Genomic DNA, 26562 nt, shown 5'->3' on the forward strand with positions numbered 1-26562 from the left:
GACCCGTGGGGCTGTCGCCAGCCCGAAAGGCAGAGCTACGAACTGAAGGTGTTCGTCTCCTATAACGAAGCGTAGAAAACGCTGATGCTCTGGAGCAATCGGCACGTGGAGATAAGCATCCTTGATGTCTATTGATGCTAGGAAATCTCCTTGAGACATTGAGGCGATGACGGAGCGGAGGGATTCCATCCGGAACCGCCTGGTTTTCACGTGCTTGTTGAGCAGTTTTAGATCCAGAACGGGACGAAAAGACCCGTCCTTTTTTGGCACCACAAACAAATTGGAGTAAAAACCGTGACCTTGCTCCTGAAGAGGAGCAGGGGTCACCACTCCTTCTGCCTTTAGAGTGCACACCGCTTGCAGAAGAGCATCGGCTCGGTCGGGAGGTGGAGAAGTTCTGAAGAATCGAGTTGGAGGACGAGAACTGAACTCTATCCTGTACCCGTGAGACAGAATGTCTCTCACCCAACGGTCTTTGACCTGTGGCAGCCAAATGTCGCCAAAGCGGGAGAGCCTGCCACCGACCGAGGATGCGGAGAGAGGAGGCCGAAAGTCATGAGGAAGCCGCCTTGGTAGCGGGTCTTCCGGCTGTCTTTTTTGGGCGTGACTGAGCCCGCCAAGAATCTGAGCTCCTCTGATCCTTTTGAGTCCTTTTGGACGAGGAGAATCGGGACCTGCCCGAGCCTCGAAAGGACCGAAACCCCGACTGTCCCCTCCTCTGTTGGGGTTTGTTTTGTCTGGGCTGAGGTAAGGATGAATCCTTACCCTTGGACTGTTTAATGATTTCATCCAAACGCTCACCAAACAGTCGGTCACCAGAAAATGGCAAACTTGTTAAGCACTTTTTGGAAGCAGAATCTGCCTTCCATTCCCTTAACCACAAGGCTCTGCGTCAAACCACGGAGTTGGCGGACGCCACTGCCGTACGGCTCGTAGAGTCCAGGACCGCATTAATCGCGTAAGACGCAAATGCAGACATTTGAGAGGTTAAGGATGCCACCTGCGGAACAGATGTACGTGTGACCGTGTCAATCTGTGTAAGACCAGCTGAAATAGCTTGGAGTGCCCATACGGCTGCGAATGCTGGAGCAAACGACGCGCCGATAGCTTCATAGATGGATTTCAACCAGAGCTCCATCTGTCTGTCAGTGGCATCTTTAAGTGCAGCCCCATCTTCCACTGCAACTATGGATCTAGCCGCAAGCCTGGAGATTGGAGGATCCACTTTGGGACACTGGGTCCAGCCCTTGACCACGTCAGGGGGAAAGGGATAACGTGTATCCTTAAGCCGTTTGGAGAAACGCTTATCTGGATAAGCGTGGTGTTTCTGGACTGACTCTCTAAAGTCAGAGTGGTCCAGAAAAGTACTTAATTTACGCTTGGGATACCTGAAATGGAATTTCTCCTGCTGTGAAGCTGACTCCTCCACTGGAGGAGTTGGGGGAGAAATATCCAACATTCTATTGATGGACGCTATAAGATCATTCACTATGGCGTCACCATCACGAGTATCCAGATTGAGAGCGGTCTCAGGATCAGAATCCTGATCAGCTACCTCCGCCTCATCATACAGAGAGTCCTCCTGCTGGGACCCTGACCAGTGTGATGAAGTCGAGGGCCGCTCATAGCGAGCTCGCTTAGGCTGTCTGGGACTGTCGTCCGTGTCAGAGCCTTCACCCTGGGATGCATGGGACACCCCCGGAGCCCGGAGCTGTTCCAACTGAGGGGGACCAGGGAGCAATGATTCAACAGTGCCCATGGTCTGAGTTACTGGTCTAGACTGCAAAGTTTCTAGAATTTTAGTCATAGTCACAGACAATCTATCCGCAAAAACTGCAAACTCCGTCCCCGTCACCTGGACAGTATTCACAGGTGGTTCTCCCTGGGTCACCTCTAGCAGAGGCCCCGGCCTAGCAAGTGCCAAAGGGGCCGAGCACTGCACACAATGGGGGTCAGTAGAACCTGCCAGTAGAGTAGCCTCACATGCGGTACAAGCAGCATAGAAAGCCTGTGCCTTGGCACCCTTGCTTTTTGCGGATGACATGCTGTTGTCTCCTCTGAGTAATCTAGGAGGGTATATAGCCAAGAATCACCAGCGACCGTACAGTGCAATGTATAGCATGCAAGCATAAAAATACAAATGTACACTTCGGCACTAGTGGGGTCAGCACCAGAGGTGCCGCTTACCGCCCGCGCAAACGCGGGTGTGTGGTCGCCAGAATCCCGTGTCTGGGTCTCCCAGAACTTGTCTCCCCTCTCCAGCTCAGACTGCACACAGGAATGGCTGCCGGCGTTCTGTGAAGAGGGGCGGACCGTGGGCGTGCCTCAGACAAAGTGCGGGAAACTGGCGTCCCACTGTGTCCAGTGTGAGGGCTGGAGTATGTAAAGTAGACTCCAGCCCTCTGCGCTGATGTTCTGTACAGCGTCCCGCCCTTCCCCTGACTGGCAGGCCTGGGGGCGGGAACGAAGCGAAACTAGGCCGCAAAAGCCGGGGACTCGAGTAATAAGCGCGGCCGTCATATATGCACGGCCAGCGCGGAAGTCCCCGGCGCACCACAAGTCCCAGCCGCACCGCAGCGTAAACTGACAGCAGCGGCCGGCGCGGCAGTTCCCAATACATTAACTCACTCAGCAGAGCTGTAGTGAGTAGTGGCACAAGCGCGCAGCGCTGTTGTCCCCGGCGCACTAACACACCCAGCAATGCTGCAGTGTGTCTGCGCGCGGTCTGTACGGGGACACAGAGTACCTTGACGTAGCAGGGCCATGTCCCTGACGATACTCAGCTCCATATCCAGCAGATTCCCCAGCGGCTGTGGATGGAGCACGGTCTCAGTGCCTGGAGACCGGTAAAATCCCACTTCACCCAGAGCCCTAAGGGGGATGGGGAAGGACGCAGCATGTGGGCTCCAGCCTCCGTACCCGCAATGGGTACCTCAACCTTAACAAACACCGCCGACAAAAGTGGGGTGAGAAGGGAGCATGCTGGGGGCCCTAGTATGGGCCCTCTTTTCTTCCATCCGACATAGTCAGCAGCTGCTGCTGACTAAACAGTGGAGCTATGCGTGGATGTCTGACCTCCTTCGCACAAAGCATGAAAACTGAGGAGCCCGTGATCCCACGGGGGGTGTATAGGCAGAAGGGGAGGGGCCTTACACTTTTAAGTGTAGTGCTTTGTGTGGCCTCCGGAGGCAGTAGCTATACACCCAATTGTCTGGGTCTCCCAATTAGGAGCGATAAAGAAACGACTAGCAAGTTACATGCACACGTTGCCTTTGCGTTGTATTTTTTTCATGCAGTTGTCAAAAAAAAGCTGAAGGATTTCCTAGTCCCCAGCAAAGTAAATGAGATTCCTGAAGATTGCTGCTCATATTGCTTAATTTTTTCCTGATAGATTTAAATCTGCATCATTTCAATTCTTGCAACGTTTTTGCTGCGTATTTCAAACATAGTCATCACTGGGGAAAAATCTGCAACAAAATTGAAACGTAACGAAAGCGCACATTTTGGGCAGCATTTTTCCTGCAAACCCATCAGGATTTGCAGCAGAATTGTCTGCTGCAAATCTTGATCATGTCTACATGCTCCAAATACCAAAGACTATGCTCAAGGAGCTAGCAGTTTCCTAAAGAATCTTCTCCTTCAAAAAAACTCAGTAGTTACACCAGCATCTACATTCCCTTAGCATCTTCCAGTTTTGCTTCGGCTATGTGCGCATGGTGCGTTTTTCACGGCGTTTTTGGTCTTAAAACTGCATGACTTTCCTTCCCAAGCAAAGTCTATGAGTTTTCATTTTTGCTGTCCGCACAGTGGTTTTGTTTTAGGTGCATTTTCTTGGTGACCACAAAGATGCAACATGTTAATTCTTTCTGCGTTTTTGCCAGCGTTTTTCACCCATGCAATGCATTGGAAAAACCGCAGCAACAAAAATACGGCAAAACGCGCAAAAACACATGCGTTTTTTGGATGCGTTTCTTACCGCAGGTTAGTTTTTGTGCGTTTATTTTATGGGACAAAAACACTGCATCTTTGGTCACAAAAAAGGCAACGTGCGCACATAGCCTTACATGACCGTAACCCCTTAAGGGTCGAACCACCTTTTTTCCATTCTGGGGGACCCTGAGCCCACCCTTAGTGGGAGTAGCTTGTCTAAGCGCTCACCGTGAGGCAGACGCCAGGCGCCACTCCCAGGGCAGAGACCAGGACTGTGGCAGCTGATTTCTAGGATGACGACAGGCACGGGCACAAGTGGACACAGTGACAAGTGTAGCAGGAAACTCAGAGGTAGCTGAGGCTGGTGGCATGGTCGGGGTGGACTGGCACAGTATCTAGTATAGCAAGGGCCACTGGGGTATCCGAGGCTTGAGGCACGGACCGTGGTGGGCATTTACAGTCTCTAGTATAGCGATGGCCACCGGAGTAGCTGAGGCTAGAGGCATGGCTGGGGTCGACAGGAAGCCGCTGAGATCGGGGGACAAGCAGGGATGTAATACACTAACAGAAAAACAGCGACAAGGGGACCTGACAACTAGCTGACTAAGGCGTAGAACCACTTACTAACTAAACACGTTGATCAGGCACCTCCCCTAGTGGGAGAGTGCCTTAAGTACCCATTATCTCTCAGTGATAGACTGACAGGCACTTCCAGGAATTGGTGTGCTGGCCCTTTAACAAAAGGGCAGTGGCGCACACACGCCAGCCCCATGAACCCTCACAAAAGAGCTGCGCCATGTATACAGGCCCCGGGAGAAGGAAGCAGGAGGCTGCCACGTGAAGGAGCACCAGTACGCATGGTGAGAGATGGCCGTGGCGGTGAGTAAGCACGCATCCCTGCGGGAAGGAGAGCGGCGAGTGCATGGACACCAGGGCTACAGCTATAATCTATTCCAGCATAGCATAAAAAACACAAGCACATTTATATTCACCCGATTTATTAATAAAATTACTTCATAAGGTATCTAGAAACTTAGAAGTGTTCGTCAACAAAACAGTTTAAGTGGAGTTACATTATTCAGAATTAACAGTATGTGTTCTTATTTTCTCTTGGAAAACATAAGATATTCTACATTATAAAACATAAAAGTCCAACGTAAAAAGACAAACATTTTGTACAGTAAAAATAAAACAAAAACATTTTTTTAAGGATTGAGTTTTCCCGAATCAGCAGTTTTAGGCTGAGTTCACATGTCCAGCAATCATTTGTTAGAATGGATCCAGAAGAGATCCATTGAGAAAAAGGTTCTGCAAACTCAACTTTTTTGGCCATCATTAAATAACGGATTTCTGCTGGATCAGCTTTTTAACATTATAGTTAAGGAGAACGGATCCGTTAATGGATTGCTATTTAGTCATCTGTTTCGGGGTTTCGAAAGGGAAGGATTTTTAGAAAAATTCATTAAGAAAACATAAAATCCTGAATTAGTTGACGGGATAATGAACACATAAAAAAAAAAAAAAAAAAAAAAGCAAAAAAATTATTTAGGCGCTATGCCAGAACTGTTTTTGTACATTATTAATGATAATCTGTCATTGAATCAACCCTCTCCTAAGCATTCTATATGGACATGTGGGTTATAGAAAGTTGAAAAGTATGACACGTTGATATGTTCAATTCAATGTCTTACTCTGAAAAAAAAAATCTACATTTTTCTTAATAAATAAATTAGTTGTAAAGCTCTCTAGGCTTGACATAGATCTCCTTGAGAATCTGCGACACCACCTTATTTTAAATTAAGGCTATGTTCACACAGGGCATCTTTTGCTCCGTTTTTGAGGTCACAAAGATGCACCAAAATGCATGCATTTCCTTCTCCCAGCAAAGTCTATGAGACTTTGATTTTGTTGTCCACACTGGGCATTTTTTGTTGGCCTAAGCTTGGCTGTTTTTTTTTTTTTTGAAGATGCACCCAAGATGCAGTATGTTAATTCTTTTTGTTTTTGAGCCCTTCCAGTCAATAGATTTGACTTAAAAAAATGCATTGGGCAAAACGCAGTAAAAACTCATTGCGTTTTTGAGGCCTTTTTGCCATGGTGCGTTTTTTGGAACAAAAACGCTGCATCTTTGTGGTAAAAAAAAAAAAAAGATGCGACGTGTGAACATACAGAAAGCTCAGGAAGGTGGATCCTACTGACTTATCCCCTTTAAGCATATGACATTATTTGCATACTCCTAAAAAGTTTACTAACCATTGTCATGTTAGCATGATATTTTCCCAGGCACTCAATAGAAACAGAGTAACTTGCTTTGGTAAGGCCACTTTACACGCTATGACATCGCTAGCAATTGCTAGCGATGTCGAGCGCTAAAGCACCTGCCCCCATCGTACATGCGATATCGTGTGATCGCTGCCATAGCGAACATTCTCGCTATGGCAGCATCACACGCACATACCTGCTCTGCGACGTCGCTGTGACCGGCGAACCCCCTCCTTTCTAAGGGGGCGGTTCGTTCAGCTTCACAGCGACGTCACAGCAGCGTCACTGAACCGCAGCCCAATAGAAGCGGAGGGGCGGAGATGAGCGGGACGTAACATCCCGCCCACCTCCTTCCTTCCTCATTGCGGCCGGCCACAGGTAAGGTGAGGTTCCTCGTTCCTGCGGTGTCACACATAGCGATGTGTGCTGCCGCAGGAGCGACGAACTACTTCGTACACCGAGCAGCAGCGATATTCGAGAATAGGGGGGCAGGTCACCGATGAGCGATTTTGACAGTTTTTGCGACGATTCAAAAATCGCTCATAGGTGTCACACGCAAAGACATCGCTAAAGCGACCGGATGTGCGTCACAAATTCCGTGACCCCAACGAGATCGCTTGAGCGATGTCGCAGCGTGTAAAGCAGCCTTTAGGATATGCTATTAAAAAGATGTGTTGTTAAAAATCCACAGAGAAAAAAACCCAAAAACATGGTATATTGGAAATCTCTACAAAGGTAACTTTCTTTGCAATCCCAGCACATCATTTCTAATCCAATCTTATTTCAGCTCTTTCCTACGAAATAGCAGTGAGAGGTACCGTAATGGCCGGTGACTAAACATCTGGCTTTATCCACTTAGTGGACATGTTGGATCCAGTGATGCAGATCTCAGGTCATCATTTAGTTTAGTCTTCACTGCACCAAATTTAAAGTTCTGCTTTGGCACACACAATTATAGACATGTTAACACTGCAAAACAAATAAAACTTTGAGACAACTTTACAAAAGGAAGATATGCATGTGTGTCCGCCCCTCCTATATTACTTGTTTATTCAATGTATCATTCAATCCTGATACAAAAAAGAAAAGAAAGAGCAGAAATGTCACAGAACATGCTCAGCGCAGCCACACAGTGTTCAGCTTGGTTTGGTTCTTGATACTGGTGTCCATCTTAAGCACTTCTCTGATAGCCATTGTTGCATAAGTAGATGGAGGCAGGGAGAACTCCATCTTCAATGCTCGGTATTTTCCTTCTGTTGGAAAAAAGAAAGACAGTCAATAATAAGAGTCTCATTGTATATTTAATGGAGTAAACAAAATAAAAGTTTTGTAAGGCTCTCCTCTTAGCCAGCTACAAGATTGTGGGAAGGTAAAAAGTGCGATACTGCAGAAGGGTATCCTCAAAAATGATATGCCAAATAGCATTGCTCGCAAAAGAAACAAAAAACAAACAAAACATGCAGCAGTTGTGTAAATCAATGGACTACAGAAAGTAGCCTCCCAAATCCTATCACGCCTAAACTTTAAGGGGTTCTCCGATCTGAAATGAAGTCTACAGTCACTTAATGTGACTTCTGATAGACGAATCTGGACAGTGTTCGATACATACACTTGTCACGATTTCCCTTAGAAAGTTGGCAATGTGCATTCTTGTGATCACATACTGTATCATGTGGCTTCTCTCAAATCTCTTCTGCAAAAAACATACATGTGGTCACATGACCACCCATTCGCTCAACATGCAGGGCAATTGTGGCAGAGTGACCAGTCTGCAGTGAATCATATAGCTTTCCACAGACAGGTGAAAACCAGAAAACCAGTCTTGCCTGGGTCCTGCGCTTCCTACCCCCACCTTGTCTATTCTGAGGTCTGCTGACACGCAGCGAGGTGACCTGCAAAAGTTAGGATCCATCCTGATTGGGTACAGCTTATCAAGGGGAGATGGATTTTATGCTCTTTTCATCAAAATAGTGTCGTCAACTAAGCACCCTTATGTTATTTACATGTACTTTTACTATTTATTTCCTATACTTAATGCACAGTATTTGCTAATTTTATTTTTAAAATGTGACTGCAGACTTAAAGGGAATCTGTCACCAGGTTTTGGTTCCCCCATCTGAGAGCAGCATAATGTAGAGACAGGGACCCTGATTCCAGAAATGTGTCACTTACTGAGCTGTTTGCCATCATTTTTACATAATCAATGTTTTCTCTGCTGCAGATCTAGCAGTTATACAGAGCTCATGAATATGCTGGACTACCACGCAGCAGACCAAGTAGTCCTCTAATAATAATTTGCTAATTAAGTAGTGATTTTATCAAAACTACACTAAGCAGCAAAGTGAGTAAAACACTACTAGAATCAGGATCACCACCTCTACGTTATGCTGCTCTTAGATTATTTAGCAAAAGCCTGGTGACAGATTCCCTTTAATTAGAGACAGAAAGCCCTTTAAACAGTGAGAGTGATATTACAGTATTGGGCCACATCAAATTTCCACATTTTTTCCATGAAAGTAGTTGAACTGCTCATACAGACCGTTATTATGTGCTGACATCTAAAGGCTAAGTGATGGGTGAATTGTGAAACATTTGTGTTGGGAAAATTCTTACCGAATACCAAGTACTATTCTAGTATTTGTTACAAATAACAAACCTAAAGTAAGTCAATGGGGAATCCAAGCATTATTATGGGAAATCTTAAAGAAAAATGCTTGGGTGTCCATTGACTTGAATTAGGATTGCTTTTTGTGACGAACACTGGAATAATACTTCGTATTCAGTAGAGATTAGCCGAACATGAATATTTCACTATTCGCCCTTCACTAAAAACGACCATTCACAGACAAGTTTCTGAAGAATACCTCTCACAAACAAAATGTGCATACCTGAGTTGAAGACTGGCAATGGTTTCCCTTCCATCTTTTCTATATCAGTTCCAACTAGAGGAATCTTAGGATCATCGTATACAATTACCTCCCTGTACAAATAGAAAACATAGAATACAGTATATGAGTCATTTTTTTTGTTTTAAACACTAACTAGAACACAGAATCGAACACTAGAAATTAGCACGAACTATATAAAGTAGAAACCTGTCTACTGCTTTAAGTGATAATTTAGAAGAGATTATTTACTAATGGGCATCCGCTTCCTGCCCCATTTTTCGCTTTATAAGACGCAACCCCAAATTGGGTGAAGGGAAAGAGATTTTTTTTTTTAATGTTAAATGGGGTCCGTCTTATAATGCCAGTGTCAGTCTAAGAAATCATATAGGGTATATGTCCCTCATAGCCCCCCATCCTAAAATTAGCCCCTTTAATCTGGATATGGCCCCCTTATATTGAATATAGAACCCTTGTGCTGGCACACGTCCCTCAGCGATGCCACATGTCCCCTATTGCTGGCACATGTCTCTTATTGATGGCACACATCCCCCTGTGCTGGCACAGGTCTCCTATTGCTGGCACATGTTCCCTACAACTGGCACAGGTCTCCTATAGATGGCACACATCCCCCTGTGCTGCCCATGGCTCCCTATGGATGGCAAATGTCCCCATGTGCTCCCCTATGGATGGCACACATACCCCTGTGCTGCCTATGGCCCCTTATGGATGGCTCATGTCCCTCTGTGCTGCCCATGGCCCCCATCCCCCTGTGCTGCCCATGGCCCCCTATGGATGGCACATGTCCCCCTATGTTTGATATGGCCCCCTATGGATGGCACACGTCCCCCTGTCCTGCCCATGAACCCCTATGGATGGCACACGTCCCCCTGTGTTTGATATGGCCCCCATGCTGCTGCCCATGGTAAGTAAAGAGGTTTTTATTTTACTTTCTCCAGCGCTGTCCTCCCTCCATGCTGCTGAGCTCCTGCACTTCCTGGTTCTCTGTGCCGGCCATGTGATCGGCACAGCAGAGTACATCATCTCTGCGTGCCTGATCACAGCGGCAGCAGGGAGAATGGGGAGACACGCTGGAGGAGGTAAGTAAAGAGTTTTTATTTTACTATGGGCAGCAGCATGGGGGCCATATCCAACACAGGATGGGGGCATGTGCCATCAAAAGGGGAAGCAGGCACATATAATATGCGCCGCTCCGCCAGCCCATCACCGTGGTGCTGTTTCAGCACCACAGTGATGGACAGCGGCAGTGGATATTATATGAGCGGGAGCAGGAGATCTCTCGCTGCCTCCTGCAGCCTTCACCAGCCTGCCTCAGCCTCCAGCACCGCTCCAGAGCTGTCCCCACCTCCCCTGGGCCCTGCAGTATATAATCCGAATATTCAGATTATAAGACGCACCCCCTACTTTCCCCCCAAAATTTGGGGGAACAAAAGTATGTCTTATAAAGCGAAAAATACGATACTAATATTTCATGGAGCCAATCTATTTACTGATCCAAATTGTATTAGAAGGTATTATAACTTCACACAACACAGGAAGACGAGAAAAAAAATAAAATAACAGCTCAGCACTACATACCAGCTGACGTCTTGAGGTCGGATTAATATTTTTCTGTATGCTCCAGCTAAGGAGTAATCTTTTACTCGGTGTCTCATGTTTTTTATGTCCAGTTTGTCAGCAGAAAGAATTTCTTCATATTGTACGGCAACTATAGAGAATAAAAAAAAAGAAAATATGCTGTATTCCACTGGGGTGGAAAAAGAAAAATTACTGTAATATTGCCTGAATTCCCCACTGACTTCCATTAAGCTATGGGCACACGTGGCATTTTTTTGTGTTTTGTTTTTTTTTAATGCAGATTATATTGCAGCACTTTGCCTCACAAACACCATGCATACAGCATGGTGTGTGAGGCACTCCATAGCTCAGTAACTCTGGGTTATCATGGTAATGAACCAGGGTTACCATGGCAGCGATAGTATCCCTATGATCACATCACAGGGACCCAATTGCCAAGAAGTAAGCTACTCCTCTCCCTGCCTCCTGAAATCGGAGATCGCACTGATCATAGCTTTTAGGGTGTTAAACTGCCGGGAGCGGCACAAGCACTACTTTGGGCAATGAGAGCCGGATCCCAGCTGTAATATCAGCCTGAGACCCAGTGGCGATTGCGAGGGTACAAGCACCTGAACCCAGTGATTGCCATGACTAAAAAAAAAATAAATAAACAAAAAAAACACGAAATAAATGAATAAAAGCAGGAAAAAACACATATGAAAAAATGTGCAAACGCAATAATAAATGCGTGTTTTTTTCTGATGCATTTTCCTGCCAAAACATGCTTTATGTGCAGAAAAGAAGCACACAAACACAACCTGGGTACGTAGTCTTATACTCGGGTCCTCGAGTGGCGCACATCCAAACATCCAACTACTCGTTACTCGTCGCTCATCACTAGTCATATACACATCAGTTTTTTAAAGCCGTTTCAAGTCTTGTTACAAGTCTCTCTGATCAATGTCCTATTCTCATTAGTTTTGCGCATCAGACTCGGCCATTAAAGGGGTTGTCCTCTACTCAAACAAGTCCTACTCAATCACTATTTTTCGCCCAAGGAAAACAACACCTAAATTCACTGACGATGCCTGCGCCACATTTTTATGCCACGTGAGTCCTCCAGCAAAATAGTCATCACTTCACTCTCATCTGGGTCAGGCTAACCTGACACCATTGGGAAAGGAGAGCTGAGGCTGCTCTTGGACCTCCTCTGGTCTTCAGTTTTGTGCAAGGAATGAGAGAGTGAAGTGGCTACTGACTGGCTGGAAAGGTGCCGGAGGGGAGTACAGCTGTTATAGTTTTAAGTGAAGGTGGGCCATAGTTTTAAAGGGGTTTTCCACTAGTCGGGCACGTCTTTCTCAAATCACTATGGGGAACTGTGAGACATGGATAAAACTAGTAAGACAGATTTTAAACCCTAGTGCTTCACCCTAGCTTTAGCGTGATTATGAGTAGGTTCACAAGACCATTTTCTCCACATTCAGACGTAGAGAGAAAAAAAAAAAAAGAAAAAAGGTTCTCAGCCTTCTTAATACTGTATGTTTGTGAAAGAGAAGGGAATTTTGTTACTTACCGTAAATTCCTTTTCTTCTAGCTCTTATTGGGAGACCCAGACGATTGGGGTATAGCTACTGCCTCCGGAGGCCACACAAAGCACTACACTAAAAAGTGCAAGGCCCCTCCCCTTCTGGCTATACCCCCCCGTGGTATCACGGGTTCTCCAGTTTTAGTGCCAAAGCAAGAAGGAGGAAAGCCAATAACTGGTTTAAACAAATTAACTCCGAGTAACATCGGAGAACTGAAAAACCGTTCAACATGAACAACATGTGTACCCGCAAACAACAAAAACATCCCGAAGGACAACAGGGCGGGTGCTGGGTCTCCCAATAAGAGCTAGAAGAAAAGGAATTTACGGTAAGTAACAAAATTCCCTTCTTCTTCAGCGCTCTATTGGGAGACCCAGACGATTGGGACGTCCAAAAGCTGTCCCTGGGTGGGTAAAGAAATACCTCATGTTAGGGCTGCAAAACAGCCCTCCCCTACGGGGGTGTCACTGCCGCCTGCAGGACTCTTCTACCTAAGCTGGCATCCGCCGAAGCATAGGTATGCACCTGATAATGCTTGGTGAAAGTGTGCAGACTGGACCAGGTAGCTGCCTGGTACACTTGTTGAGCCGAAGCCTGGTGTCGTAATGCCCAGGACGCACCCACGGCTCTGGTTGAGTGGGCTTTTAGCCCTGAAGGAACCGAAGCCCCGCAGAACGGTAGGCCTCTAGAATTGGTTCTTTGATCCATCGAGCCAGGGTGGCTTTAGAAGCCTGCAACCCCTTGCGCGGACCAGCGACAAGGACAAAAAGTGCATCGGAACGGCGCATGGGCGCCGTGCGGGAAATGTAGAGTCTGAGTGCTCTCACCAGATCTAACAAACGTAAGTCCTTTTCATACCGGTGAACCGGATGAGGACAAAAGGAAGGCAAGGATATATCCTGATTAAGATGAAATGAGGATACGACCTTAGGGAGAAACTCCGGAATGGGGCGCAGCACTACCTTGTCCTGGTGGAACACCAGGAAGGGAGCCTTGGATGACAGAGCTGCCAGCTCAGACACTCGCCGAAGCGATGTGATCGCAACGAGAAACGCCACCTTCTGTGACAGGCGAGAAAGGAAACTTCCTTCAGAGGCTCGAAAGGCGGCTTCTGGAGAGCAACTAATACCCTGTTGAGATCCCATGGATCTAACGGCCGCTTGTACGGGGGTACGATATGACAGACCCCCTGTAGGAACGTGCGCACCTTAGAAAGACGTGCTAGACGCTTCTGAAAAAACACGGATAGTGCCGAGACTTCCCCCTTAAGGAAGCCGAGCGACAAGCCCTTTTCTAACCCCGATTGCAGGAAGGAAAGAAAAGTAGGCAATGCAAATGGCCAGGGAGACACTCCCTGAGCCGAGCACCAGGTTAAGAAAATCTTCCACGTTCTGTGGTAGATCTTAGCAGAGGTGGACTTCCTAGCCTGTTTCATGGTGGCAACGACCCCTTGGGATAATCCTGAAGACGCTAGGATCCAGGACTCAATGGCCACACAGTCAGGTTCAGGGCCGCAGAATTCCGATGGAAAAACGGCCCTTGGGACAGTAAGTCTGGCCAGCCTGGTAGTGACCACGGTCGGCCGACCGTGAGATGCCACAGATCCGGGTACCACGATCTCCTCGGCCAGTCTGGGGCGACGAGTATGACGCGGCTGCAATCGGATCTGATTTTTTGCGCAGTACTCTGGGCAAGAGTGCCAGAGGTGGAAACACATATGTGAGCCGGAACTGCGACCAATCTTGCACTAAGGCGTCTGCCGCCAGAGCTCTGTGATCGCGCGATCGTGCCATAAATGCCGGGACCTTGTTGTTGTGCCGAGACGCCATTAGGTCGACGTCCGGCACACCCCAGCGGCGACAGATTTCCTGAAACACGTCCGGGTGAAGGGACCATTCCCCTGCGTCCATACCCTGGCGACTGAGGAAGTCTGCTTCCCAGTTTTCTACGCCCGGGATGTGAACTGCGGATATGGTGGATGCTGTGTCCTCCACCCACATGAGGATTCGCCGGACTTCCTGGAAGGCTTGCCGACTGCGCGTCCCTCCTTGGTGGTTGATGTATGCCACCGCTGTGGAGTTGTCCGACTGGATTCGGATCTGCTCTCTTTCTAGCCACTGCTGGAAAGCTAGTAGGGTAAGATACCCTGCCCCGATTTCCAGAACATTGATCTGAAGGGTGGACTCCTGCTGAGTCCACGTCCCCTGAGCCCTGTGGCGGAGACAAACTGCTCCCCACCCTGACAGACTCGTATCTGTCGTGACCACTGCCCAGGATGGGGGTAGGAAGGATCTTCACTGTGACAATGAGGTGAGAATAAGCCACCATTGCAGAGAGTCCTTGGCCGTCTGGGAAAGGGAGACTTTCCTGTCCAGGGAGGTTGACTGCCCGTCCCATTGGCGGAGAATGTCCCCTTGCAGTTGGCGCAGATGAAACTGCGCAAAGGGAACTGCCTCCATGGCTGCCACCATCTTCCCTAGGAAGTGCATGAGGCGCCTTAAGGGGTGCGACTGGCCTTGAAGGAGAGACTGCACCTCTGTTTGCAGTGAACGCTGCTTGTTCAGCGGAAGCTTCACTATCGCTGATAGAGTGTGAACTCCATGCCGAGATACGTTAGCGATTGAGTCGGTGACCGATTTGACCTTGCCAAATTGATGATCCACCCGAAAGTCTGGAGAGTCTCCAGCGTAACATTCAGGCTGCGTTGTCATGCCTCAAGGGAGGGTGCTTTGACGAGTAGATCGTCCAAGTAAGGGATCACCGGGTGTCCCTGAGAGTGCAAGACTGCTACCACTGCTGCCATGACCTTGGTGAACACCCGTGGGGCTGTCGCCAGACCGAATGGCAGAGCTACGAACTGAAGATGGTCGTCTCCTATCACAAAACGTAGAAAACGTTGGTGCTCCGTAGCAATTGGCACGTGGAGATAGGCATTTTTGATGTCTGTTGAGGCAAGGAAGTCTCCTCGAGACATTGAGGTAATGACGGATCGGAGGGATTCCATCCGGAACCGCCTGGCGTTCGCATGCTTATTGAGCAGTTTTAGGTCCAGAACAGGACGGAAGGAGCCGTCCTTTTTTGGAGCCACAAAGAGATTGGAGTACAAACCCTCGCCCTCGTTCCTGAGGGGGGACAGGGATCACCACTCCTTCTGCTCTTAGAGCGTCCACCGCCTGCAGCAGGGCATCTGCTCGGTGGGGAGGTGGGGCCGTTCTGAAGAATGGAGTCGGAGGACGAGAACAGAACACTGTCCTGTGCACGTGAGCACAATGTCCGTCACCCACCGGTCTGTGACCTGTGGCAGCTAAATGTCGCCAAAGGCGGGGGAGTCTGCCATCAACCGCGGATGCGGAGAGAGAGAGAGAGCTGAGAGTCATGAGGAGACCGCCTTGGTAGCGGTTCCTCCGGCTGCCTTCCTTGGGCGTGATTGAGCCCGGCCGGAATCTGAGCCCGTCTGAGGTTTTGTAGCCCTTTTGCACGAGGACAATTGGGACCTGCCCGAGCTTGGGAAGGACCGAAACCTCGACTGTACTTTTAGGACAGCATTAATAGGGTAAGTCGCAGTGCAGACATTGCGGAGTTACGGACGCCTCTGCGGTACAGATGTACATGTGCTCAAGGCCAGCTGCGCAAGAACAGCTGAAAAGGTTAGGTTGCCTATACGGCTGTGAATGCCGGAGCAACCGACACGCCGATAGCCTCCTAGACAGATTTCAACCAGAGTCCATCTGTCTGTGAATGGCATCTTTAAGTGAAGCCCCATCTCCAGTGCAACTATGGCTCTAGACGCAAGCCTGGAGATTGGAGAATCCACCTTTGGACCCTGGGTCCAGCGCTTGACCACGTCAGGGGAAAAGGGATAACGTGTATCTTAAAAACGTTTGGAGAAGACGCTTATCTGGTAAGCGTGGTGTTTCTGGACTGCTTCTCTGAAGTCAGCGTGGCCAGAAAAATACTCAATATCCGTTTGAGATACTGAAAAGGGACTTCTCCTGCTGTGAAGCTGACTCCTCCACTGGGGGAGCTGAGGGAGAAAGATCCAACCTTCCATTGATGGACGCTATAGGATCATTCCGTATGGCGTTACCATCCGGTGTATCCGGATTGATAGCGATGTCAGGATCAAAGTCCTGGAGAGCTGCCTTATCATACAGAGAGTCCTCCTGGGACCCCCCCGTTCCAAATGAGGTTGGTCAGGAAGATTGCCCATGGCCTGTCTGGACTGCAAGTCTCTATCTTATGACAATATATCTGTCGAAACTGCAACTCCGTCCCTGTCCTTGGACAGGGATGACAGGTGGTTTCTTTTGGCCACGACTAGTAGAGACCCCGGCAGACGAAGTGCTAGAGACCCCGGCAGACGAAGTGCTACAGGGGAGCATGCACACAATGGGACGGTGTCATGAACAGCATTCCATGTAGTAAAAACAGCACTGAAAATCTGTGTTGCTTTTTTGCCGCTGCCGACTAGCCATCTAGAAGTATATAGCCAAGATTGGTGACCGTACAGTGCAATGTATAGCATACAAGCATAAAGTACAAATGAACACTGCAGCACAAGCAATACAAGCAGCACAGAAGCCTGTGCCCTGGCACCTCTGCTCTTCTGCTGCTGTAGACTAGTCATCTAGGGGAATATAGCCCAGAAGAGTGACCATACAGTGCAATGTATAGCATACAAGCACAAGTACAAATGCACACTGCAGCCCATGCAATACAAGCAGCATAGAAAAAAACCTGTGCCCCAGCACCCTTGGTTTTCTGCTGCTGTAGTCTAGCCATTCCAGGAGAATATAGCTAAGACTAGCGACTGTACAGTGCAGTGTATAGCATACAAGCATAAACACAAATGAACACTTCAGTACGTGCAATACAAGCAGCCTAGAAAGCCTGTGCCTTAGCACACCTGCTTTCCTGCTGCTGATGTGTCGCTCTCCAAGCGGGCATATAGCGACCTATGCAGTTAAAATACACATGTACACACTGCAGTATATATTGGGGTCAGCACTATGTGTGCCGCTTACCGCCCGCCTATAAGCGGGTGTATGGTCGCCACCGTCCTGCCTGGTTGCCGAAAGTCCGAGCTCGGACTGCAGTAATGGCTGCCGGCGTCTTCCCCAGCTCGTGTGAGGAGGGGCGGGCCGTGGGCGTGCCCCAAGTCAGAGCGGGAATCCGGCGTCCGACAGTGTGCAGTGAGAGGGCTGGAGCATGTAAATAAGGCTCCAGCCCTCGGCGCTGCTGATTGCTCAGCGTCTGTCCCCTTCCCTGAGTGACAGGGAGGGGGCGGGAACGAAGCGGCACTAGGCCGCAGAAGCCGGGGACTGGATTTATAAGCGCCGCCGCCGTAAAAGCGTGGTCGGCGCCCAGTCCCCGGCGAACTACAAGTCCCAGCCGCGCCGCCGCTCCCGGAGCGTCCGGCGCGGTAGTTCCCAATACACAAAGTCACTCAGCAAAGCTGCAGTGACTGTAACCCTTTACTGTCCCCGGCGCACTAGCACACCCAGCAAGTCTGGAGTGTGCTGTGCCTGTGTGTACGGGGACACAGAGTACCTGTAATGGTGCAGGGCCATGTCCCTGAACGGTACTCCAGCTCCGTATCCAGCAGGTTCAAATGGGTCTGTGGATGGAGCCCGGCGTCAGAGCTTTGAGGCCGGCAGGATCCCACTTCCTCAGAGCCCCCCAGGGGGATGTGGAAGGAAAGCAGCATGTGGGCTCCAGCCGCCGTACCAGCAATAGGTACCTCAACCTTACAACACCATCAACGGGTGAGAAGGGAGCATGCTGGGGGCCCTATATGGGCCCTCTTTTCTTCCATCCGAAATAGTCAGCAGCTACTGCTGACTAAAATCTGTGGAGCTATGCATGGATGTCTGACCTCCTTCGCACAAAGCTTGAAAACTGGAGAACCCATGATACCACGGGGGGGTATAGCCAGAAGGGGAGGGGCCTTGCACTTTTTAGTGTAGTGCTTTGTGTGGCCTCCGGAGGCAGTAGCTATACCCCAATCGTCTGGGTCTCCCAATAGAGCGCTGAAGAAAATCAGGTTGCACGATTTTTTCCGTGTGTGGTCCGATTTTTTTTTTTTTTACAAAACAAAAAAAAAAATAAAAAAAAGGGAAGGGGGGTGGTTTTGTTTTTAATATCTAGCACTTGGATCGAATATACGGTCGTGTGCATGAGCCCTAAGCTCATGCATGGATCAAAAAAGTAAATAAAAAAGTCTGTTTCTCTCAGGTGACATTCATGCAGATGCATAAATGTAGCCTTACACATACACTCAACAGGACAGACAAAAAGTTTGTTGCCCAAGGTAATTTATCTTGATGCACCTTTTATTTTCCAAGAGCAATAGCGCAATACGGAGTGGAAGCTCTGCTGTAATGGACAACAATCTATTTAGATAATTTCATAAATGTCCCTCAATGTGTGAAACTTTTCTTTAACAGTACAGAGTTCACCTGTAACAGCTGTTTTATCTTGAGCTGAGCCATAGTGTGAATTATAGCAGCAGCTTGATCTTTCATACTAAACAGGTGGCACCAAAGCTTATGAATGCACACTGACAGCCACCCTACCTGCACAAAGGTTTAAGCTGCTGCTAGAACTCACACCAAGCCTCTGCAGAAAGCCTGCAGACCTGATAACCCAGAACCCTGCACAAGACTGATCAGAACAGCATCTTACCACCTCCCCACTCATCACCTTCTCCCAGCAGCATCCAGGGCAAACCTTGTTAGGTCTTCTAATACATACAGCCCAATGTCTCAGTCCATGGCCTATACTATACACACTGCTGCGTCTTACACCCACCCTAATATTAACCCCATCTACAGGGACAGCTCTAAAATCAAATTCACTTTCCTGACCAAAATCTCCTAGAACAGAAATGTCAAAATCTCATTACCAGGTTTTTGCCACCTAATCTGAGAGCAGCATCATGTAGAGACAGACCCCAATTCCAATGATGTCACTTACTGGGCAGCTTGCTGTACTTTTCAGTTTTTAAGCAGGCGATTATCACTAGAGGACTCGTAAACCTGCTGCCATGTAGCCCTCCATATTTGTGAGCTTTGTATAACCACAACCCTATCACCGACTGGCAGCTTTCTGCTTAAGCACAGTGTGCAGAAAGCTGCCAGTCGTGTGGTGTGGACGGGGTTACACAGATATCAGTAGTCAGAGAAAAGGTAGATCGGCAGCAGATAACAGTTTTTAAATCAAAACTGCAACAAGCAGCTAATAAGTAATACACCGCTAGAATCACGATCTCTGCCCTTGCATCATGTACTTTCAGATGGGGCAACAAAAACCTGGTGACAGATTCCGTTTAATCACCCATCCCCAACTGTAAAAGGCATGTACACACGCTGCAGATTTGGTATATAAAATTTTCTGCATCAAATCTACACTTTCTAGCAGAAAAAACGCACCAAAAAACGCATGAGTTTTTTTTTTTTTAAGTGAAGTCAATAGCTGGAAAACTAAAAAACACTGGGGAAAAAACGCCCCAACAACTGACATGCTGCAAATGTTTTCTGCATCAATATCTGCAAGGAAACAAAGCAATGTGCGCACAGCACTTCAGAAATCGCAGATTTGCTAGCTACAGGATCGGCATGCAGATTTCTCAAAAAACGCACTGTGTGCACACGCCCTAACCGTGGATGTCAGTACATTCTCTTTTGTGACCTGTATCATCATAATCGGCAAATTAATTTAACTTTTTACTTACGTTTGTGCTTAGGATATATGACGTCAAAACCTGGCAGTGGCATCACTACATCATGAATGGTGTAATTGTGAATATTACTTTCATCAATTACAACTGCAGTTGCTGCAAGTACAAAAATATAGTTCAAATAAATGATAACCACATTAGACGATAATCAATATATTTCAATTATAGTAGTACACATTAACAAACAACATATGACATTAAATTAACAATAACAGTAATGTATTGTGGTCATTTTAGATCACTTTTAAGCTTAAAGCGTAACCGTCGTTTAATTTTTATTTCATAAGTCAATAGTACACATGAAAATAAGCAGCTTTCCCATTACTGAGATAGGAGATGGCCGTTGTTACAGGATTTTTCTCCATACAATGGCTGCTGATGGAGGAGCAGTGACCGGACCTCCTCCAATTGTAAAACATGATACATGAAGAAAGCTGCTTTTCCATTGGAGGAGCCTGATGGACAGGTCTGGTCTATGCTCCCCCATAAGCAGCCACTTTACTGCTAAATACTGTATCTATATACACTTCCAAAAACTGACATCAATCTAAAAGGAAAGAATATAGTATAATACCTCCTTTCAGCACAAGGTCCCCAGGAACAATTTTAAGTCCATACTCCTCAATTCTCTTGCTGACCATGTTATTCCATACATAACTCTGATAACTGTGTATATACATTAGTCGGTTGTTCCTAGGAATCTATTTGAAAAACGGTAACAGATTTATTGTTCAAGTTTTGTCAGCAGATGGCACAAGTGAAAGCAATCATGTCAAATGCTGGTTTACTCCAAAATTTGATCTGCATAAATTTAAGGGAAACAGCCATCTGGTAATATGAGAGCAGCATAACAAGTGCAGAGATTCTGATTCCAGTGATGTGTCACTTACTGGGCTGCTTAGTGTAGTTTTTATAAAATCACTGTTTAATCAGCTGTACAACTTGGCATGCTGCAAGTAGTCCAGCATATTCATGAACTCTGTATAACTGCTACATCTGCAGCAGAGAAAACATTGATTTAAATCAAAATGACAGCAATCAGCTCAGTAAGTAACACATCGCTGGAATCAGGGTCTCTGTCTCTACATTATGCTGCTCTCAGATGGTGCAACAAAAACCTGGTGACAGATCCCTTTAATTCAAATTGGTAAACGGCGTAACAAGAAAAATAACCAGAGCGTCAGAATTAAGCTTTTTTGACGCAACAAGGTGATCAACACATCGTATCTACCCAAAAGCAAAAAAATAAAAATTAAAAGACGACGCTATCACGTAGCCCCAGATCCCGAAAAATGAAGACATATGGGTCATGGAAAATAGCGACAAAAGCCCCAAAAAAATTACTTACAGATTTACATACACACGTTTGGTATCTAAGTACTCGTACTATTGCCCAGTTAGTTTGACCATATAGTGAACATGGGAAATAAAAATCCAATAAACTATTGTTGAGGTGCAGTTTTTTGTCTTCTAGAAATTGCAACGCAGTTAGAATTTTTTTTCCATGCTTCCTAATGCATCATGATAAAATGATGCCATTCAAAAGTACAATTCATCCTGCAAAAACAAGCCACGTACAACTATGGGGACAGAAAAATAACATAGTTATGGCTCTTGAAAGACAGAGAGGGAAAAACAAAAGCGTAAAAATGGAAAAAAAAAACAAAAAACGCAAGGTTGTGACGTGGTTAATAGAACTATTGGCCCTGAAAGGTTCACTTTCAGCACTTTGTTCAATTACAACAGATATGACAGGTAAAGAACATAAATGTATACATATCAAAAGCCTGTAACATCCAGACCCAATGTACATGTATAAAAAGGCTTCTAAAAAATCGTAAATGGTTTCTGTAACAGCTAGTGTATATTCAGAAATACTCACTATGCCAAACGCGGTCACAATGTTTTTCATGCCATACTTAGAAAGCCCACGAAGCAGCTGACCTTCTACACAACGCTTAACAGGCAGTTTTCGCAGTGCAGCATCTGGGTCCTTTGTCTTTGCCCACTCTTCTCTGCACTGAACCAGATATCCCTTTTCAGCTATAACCGTTCACAATGAGAAGAACAGTGATCGTCACACAGATACGAGACATAAAACCCTGCAAGAAAGCTCTGCAAGAGAAGAGATCTTCTCAAACAAATGATAAAAAACAAACACTGACCAAATAATTCAAGGTGGACCTCTACGGCCCTGTGCACATGGTGAGAATTGGGTGAGGTGTTAACTCAGTAATTATAAGCCAAAACGAGGAGTGGAACAAGCAGAGGAAAAGTATAATAGCCACACGAGCACCACTTGTGAGGTACAATACTCAACATGTGCACGTGGCCTTAAGGCCCCGTCACACACAGAGATAAATCTTTGGCTGTGGTTGCAGTGAAATCATGGACATATTGTTCCATTTGTACACAACCACAAACCTGGCACTGATTGTCCACAATTTCACTGCAACCACAGATCTGCCGCAGATTTATCTGTGTGTGTGACAGGGCTTTTAGGATCTGTGCCCACCATCTTTTTCAAGGAAATTACATCTGAGACCAACCTTAAGCAGCACAAAAAAAATGACCATAATGCACAGCAATGTGAAAAAGTCATTGCTGTGCACATGTTCAGACTATTACTTCTTTTAACCACTTCAGGGATCAGAAACAATGAAGTGTTTAAAAGACGTAGGATGCTCATTCTTCTCCAAGTTCTAGTTTTAAAGGACACCATTGTACGATAAAATGTACTGGAACAAGGGGGAAAAATCCCAGCGCAGTAAGGTTGTGAAATTCCACCATTAGTATTTGGGGTTTAGTTTCTTACATCATTCACTGTGTGGTAAAAATGAGCTAGCAGCAGGATTCTGCAGATCATTATGATTAGGGATACCAAAGGTGTCCAGGTTTTGTATTATTTTAAACGTGTTAAAAAAAAAAATTAAATTTTTAATTAATATATATATATATATATATATATATATATAAATAAATAAATAAATAAATAAATAAATAAATAAATAAAACAACCTGTTTTTTTCCATCCTCAGAGCTCTGTGACTGTTTGATTTTTGATATAATACGGTGCATATGGCAATTTCTGTGCTTTTTATTGCATGTTTTGGCAATTGTTGCAAGTGAGAAATGCCTAATAAAGTTTGGATTTATTTCTATTTTTGCATTCAGAGCTGGTTCTGGTTTAATAATTTTAGATTTTGATAAATTGCGTGTTTTTGAACCCAATCATTCCAAATATTTTTCTTTTTAAAACCGTTTTAATTCCTTGATTTTTCAAAGAGGAGAAGTAGGGAGAGGGTGATTTAGGCATACACCCATTAATACCCCTCTCCCCTTTTTTTTTTTTATATTTTTTAGTCCCCCAAGGACTCAAACTTGTGACCAAACTAGCATTTTCACTACAAAATGAAATATTCTATTAAGCTCAGCCTGTAGATAAGCTTTAAAAGGATGGCAATGTGCTGTGCTTCTTAGGCTTAGGAGTAAACCTTTAATCAGAGGTGGTGACAGAGAGAATTACTAAGAAAAGACTCTAAATGGATAATAAAAACATGAGCACAAGGCTCCTTAGGTCTCAATGACAAAAATGACAAGTCAGTTTTTCTTTAAATCTGTACTTTTAGTCCATTTTTAAAATGTGTGTAGTTGCGGTTTTAATATTTTTGCACATGCACTCAAACCCGTTGCATGGGAAAGTTTATTGGTAGGCAGGTATAAGACATACCATGTCATTTCCTATTCAAATCCATAGAAGCGCAAGAGTGCTCAAAACGGCTGATGTCTGCCGAGCTTCTGCTCCATCTCCCCACTACTGCAGTCTCTATTAAGAGACATGTTAGAGTAATGCAATAAAAGCTCTTTTTAAAAGAAGGTGAGTACCGCAGAGATTATTAGAATATGAATATAGTGGTATTTAACTAGTCAAGAGCAGGAGGTGGATCTCCGATCTGCCTGCAGCTGTTAGAGGTACATGTCGGCTGATCAGATCAGTTGAGATGTACAGGGAAAGATGTGGACTCTGAGAGCCTGCATCCAAGGGAGGGACACAACCTTGAACATACCAGTACATCAGAGGTTGTGAAGGGGTTAAAGAGTTTTCCCCACGAACAAAGTTAATTTTAAAATCAATAGAAGTTGGAAGAATAAGAAGTTCCACAATTGGATGTTTATAAAAGAAAAAAAAAAAAATTGTTCCTGTGCTGAGATGATCTTATACATGTGTCCCTGCTATGTACTGTGTAATGGCCGTGTCTGACCGTACAGGGACATGGTCTGATCATACCACAGCTCCTGAGCAGGGGAGGAAGGAAAAGAGTAGAAAGACATTACAGCACGAGTTAAAAGATGATTCTTTTTGTAAGGTAAAACATTTTCCAGCCTGTGTTTTTGTTTTGAGAAAAAAAAAAACGTTTTACCTCAAAGAAAATTTTTTTTGGCGATCCCGTGCGGTTAAGTCTATATATACTTTTTCTTCCTCCCCGGCCCATGAGTTGCAGTATGATCACACTGTGTCCCTGTATAGTCAGACACAGCCATTACACAGTACATAGCAAGAGCACATATATAACATTATATCAGCACAGGAACATATTTTTTATTTATTTTTATTTTTTTAAACACAACCAAATGTGGAAATTATTTTTACAAGATCTATGGATTAAAATGAACTTACTTTGTGGGAAAACCCCTTTAACAGCAGTAATCAAGGTTACCATTCATAGCTGTTAACCTTTTAAATACCACTGATGATCATTGACAAAGGCATTTAAGGTCCGTGATCTGGTCAGGGTGTCCAATTTGGCGATATTAGGAGACACTGAGATTTACTATAATCAGAAATACTGTGCTGCTGCTGTAAATGCTAGACGCGATCATATAATTGCAGATATCCCTAAAGTGAAAGGTAAAAAATAAGTAATTCAAAAACACCCCCGCCTTCACCCAGTAAAAGAAAAAAAAAAGTAAAAATTAAAGACATGTAAAGAGTGAAAAGGTTTGATGGAGGAATAAGAAGTAAAACATTTTTTAAGCCACTACATTAGTAACTACAAGTTTGGCATCAACATAATCACACTGTCCCGGATATTGATGTTGTCATCTTTACTGCAAGGCGTGAAAATAAAACCTAAAAAATAATGGCGGGTTGGTGTTTTTTTTCCCCCCACCATTCAACCCACTTTTTTTGCCAATTTCCCTTTCTCTGTATGGTCAAATATGTTGGTAGAAAAATAAAGTTAGGACTATTTGAAAAAGGGAAGACATCATAGATGTGAAGGTTATACAGAGAAATAAAGTTAGGACTATTTGAAAAAGGGAAGACATCATAGATGTGAAGGTTATACAGAGACTGGGAGAAGATCAGGTAAGGGAGTAAGGGGAGTACTGGGGGGAGTGTTTGTTTAGAGGTGTGGCAGGGGCGATTATACATTAACCCCTTAACGATATTAGTAATATTACGTCCTAGCGGTCATAGTGTTACTGCCTGCGGTCTGCTGCGATCAGAATAGTTATCTGCCTGTGCTGTTTAAACCCTTTAAATGGCGCTGTCAATATGTGACAGCGCCATTATAACGGCATCAGCGGTAAACATTTACTTACCGGCCGATACCGACCGTCACGTGACGTGATCACGTGACTTATGGTGGTTGTCATGGTAGCACAAGGTCATGTGATTACTCCTGTAGCTCACATGAATCACTTTCAGTTTCACCCAACCAAGAGCTGGGTAAAACATGAAATAAGTATATCTGCTCTTCACAGCTGTGTAGCAGATATGGCAGAGCGATCATATTGCTGATCCATATAGTCCCCTATGGGGACTAGTAAGTAAAATAAAAACAAAAAAAAAAAATGTAAAAAGAAAAAGTAAAATTAAAAAAAAAAAAAATACCCCCTAAAAAGTTCAAATCACTCCCCTTTCGCCCCATTGAAAATTAAAGGGCGTTCAGAAACGCCCGATCTATCAAGATATAAAATCAAAGTAATCTGATCAATAAACAGCGTAGCGGCAAAAAAATTTCATACGCCAAAATTACATTTTTTTGGTCGCCGCAAGTTTTGCGCAAAATGCGATAACAGGCAATCAAAACGTAGCATCTGCGCAAAAATAGTATCATTAAAAACGTCAGCTCGAGATGCAAAAAATAAGTCATCACTGAGCCATAGATCCCAAAAAATAAGAATGCTACAGGTCACGGAATATGGCGTAAAACGTGTGCCACTTTTTTGGGACAAACTTCTGATTTTTTTTTCACCCCTTAGATAAAAGTAAACCTATACATGTTTGATGTCTACAAACTCGCACCGACCTCAGGCATCACACCAACACATTAGTTTTACCATATAGTGAATAAAATCTCAAAAACAACCCATCGCATTTTTTTGCAATTTTTCCGCATTTGGAATTTTTTTGCAGGTTTCCAGTACACTATATGGTAAAACTCATGGTTTAATTTAAAAGTACAGCTCGTTCTGCAAAAATGAGCCCTCACATGATCATATTAACTGAAAAATAAAAAAATAAATAAAAAAGTTACGTGTCCCGGAAGAAGAATGGAGAAAAAAAAAACAAAAAAAA

At 45.4% G+C, this 26562-nt stretch overlaps 1 protein-coding gene across 2 annotated transcripts in view; it reads right to left on the reverse strand.

Moving 5' to 3' along the window:
- Positions 1–4924: 4924 nt before the first annotated feature.
- PUS7 (pseudouridine synthase 7) overlaps positions 4925–26562 on the reverse strand; it is an 85145-nt gene continuing 63507 nt past the window's right edge. For both annotated transcript variants that reach the window (XM_075345170.1, XM_075345171.1), the window contains 6 exons: positions 21862–22022; positions 20554–20680; positions 19974–20075; positions 10677–10806; positions 9081–9172; positions 4925–7445 (listed from right to left, as the gene is read on the reverse strand). In XM_075345170.1, the coding sequence (XP_075201285.1) occupies positions 7309–7445; positions 9081–9172; positions 10677–10806; positions 19974–20075; positions 20554–20680; positions 21862–22022 (749 nt within the window). In that variant the 3' untranslated portion in view covers positions 4925–7308. The remainder of the gene's footprint in view (positions 7446–9080; positions 9173–10676; positions 10807–19973; positions 20076–20553; positions 20681–21861; positions 22023–26562) is intronic.

This window comes from Anomaloglossus baeobatrachus, chromosome 4 (genome assembly GCF_048569485.1).
Source record: "Anomaloglossus baeobatrachus isolate aAnoBae1 chromosome 4, aAnoBae1.hap1, whole genome shotgun sequence".
Taxonomy (NCBI): Eukaryota; Metazoa; Chordata; class Amphibia; order Anura; family Aromobatidae; genus Anomaloglossus; species Anomaloglossus baeobatrachus.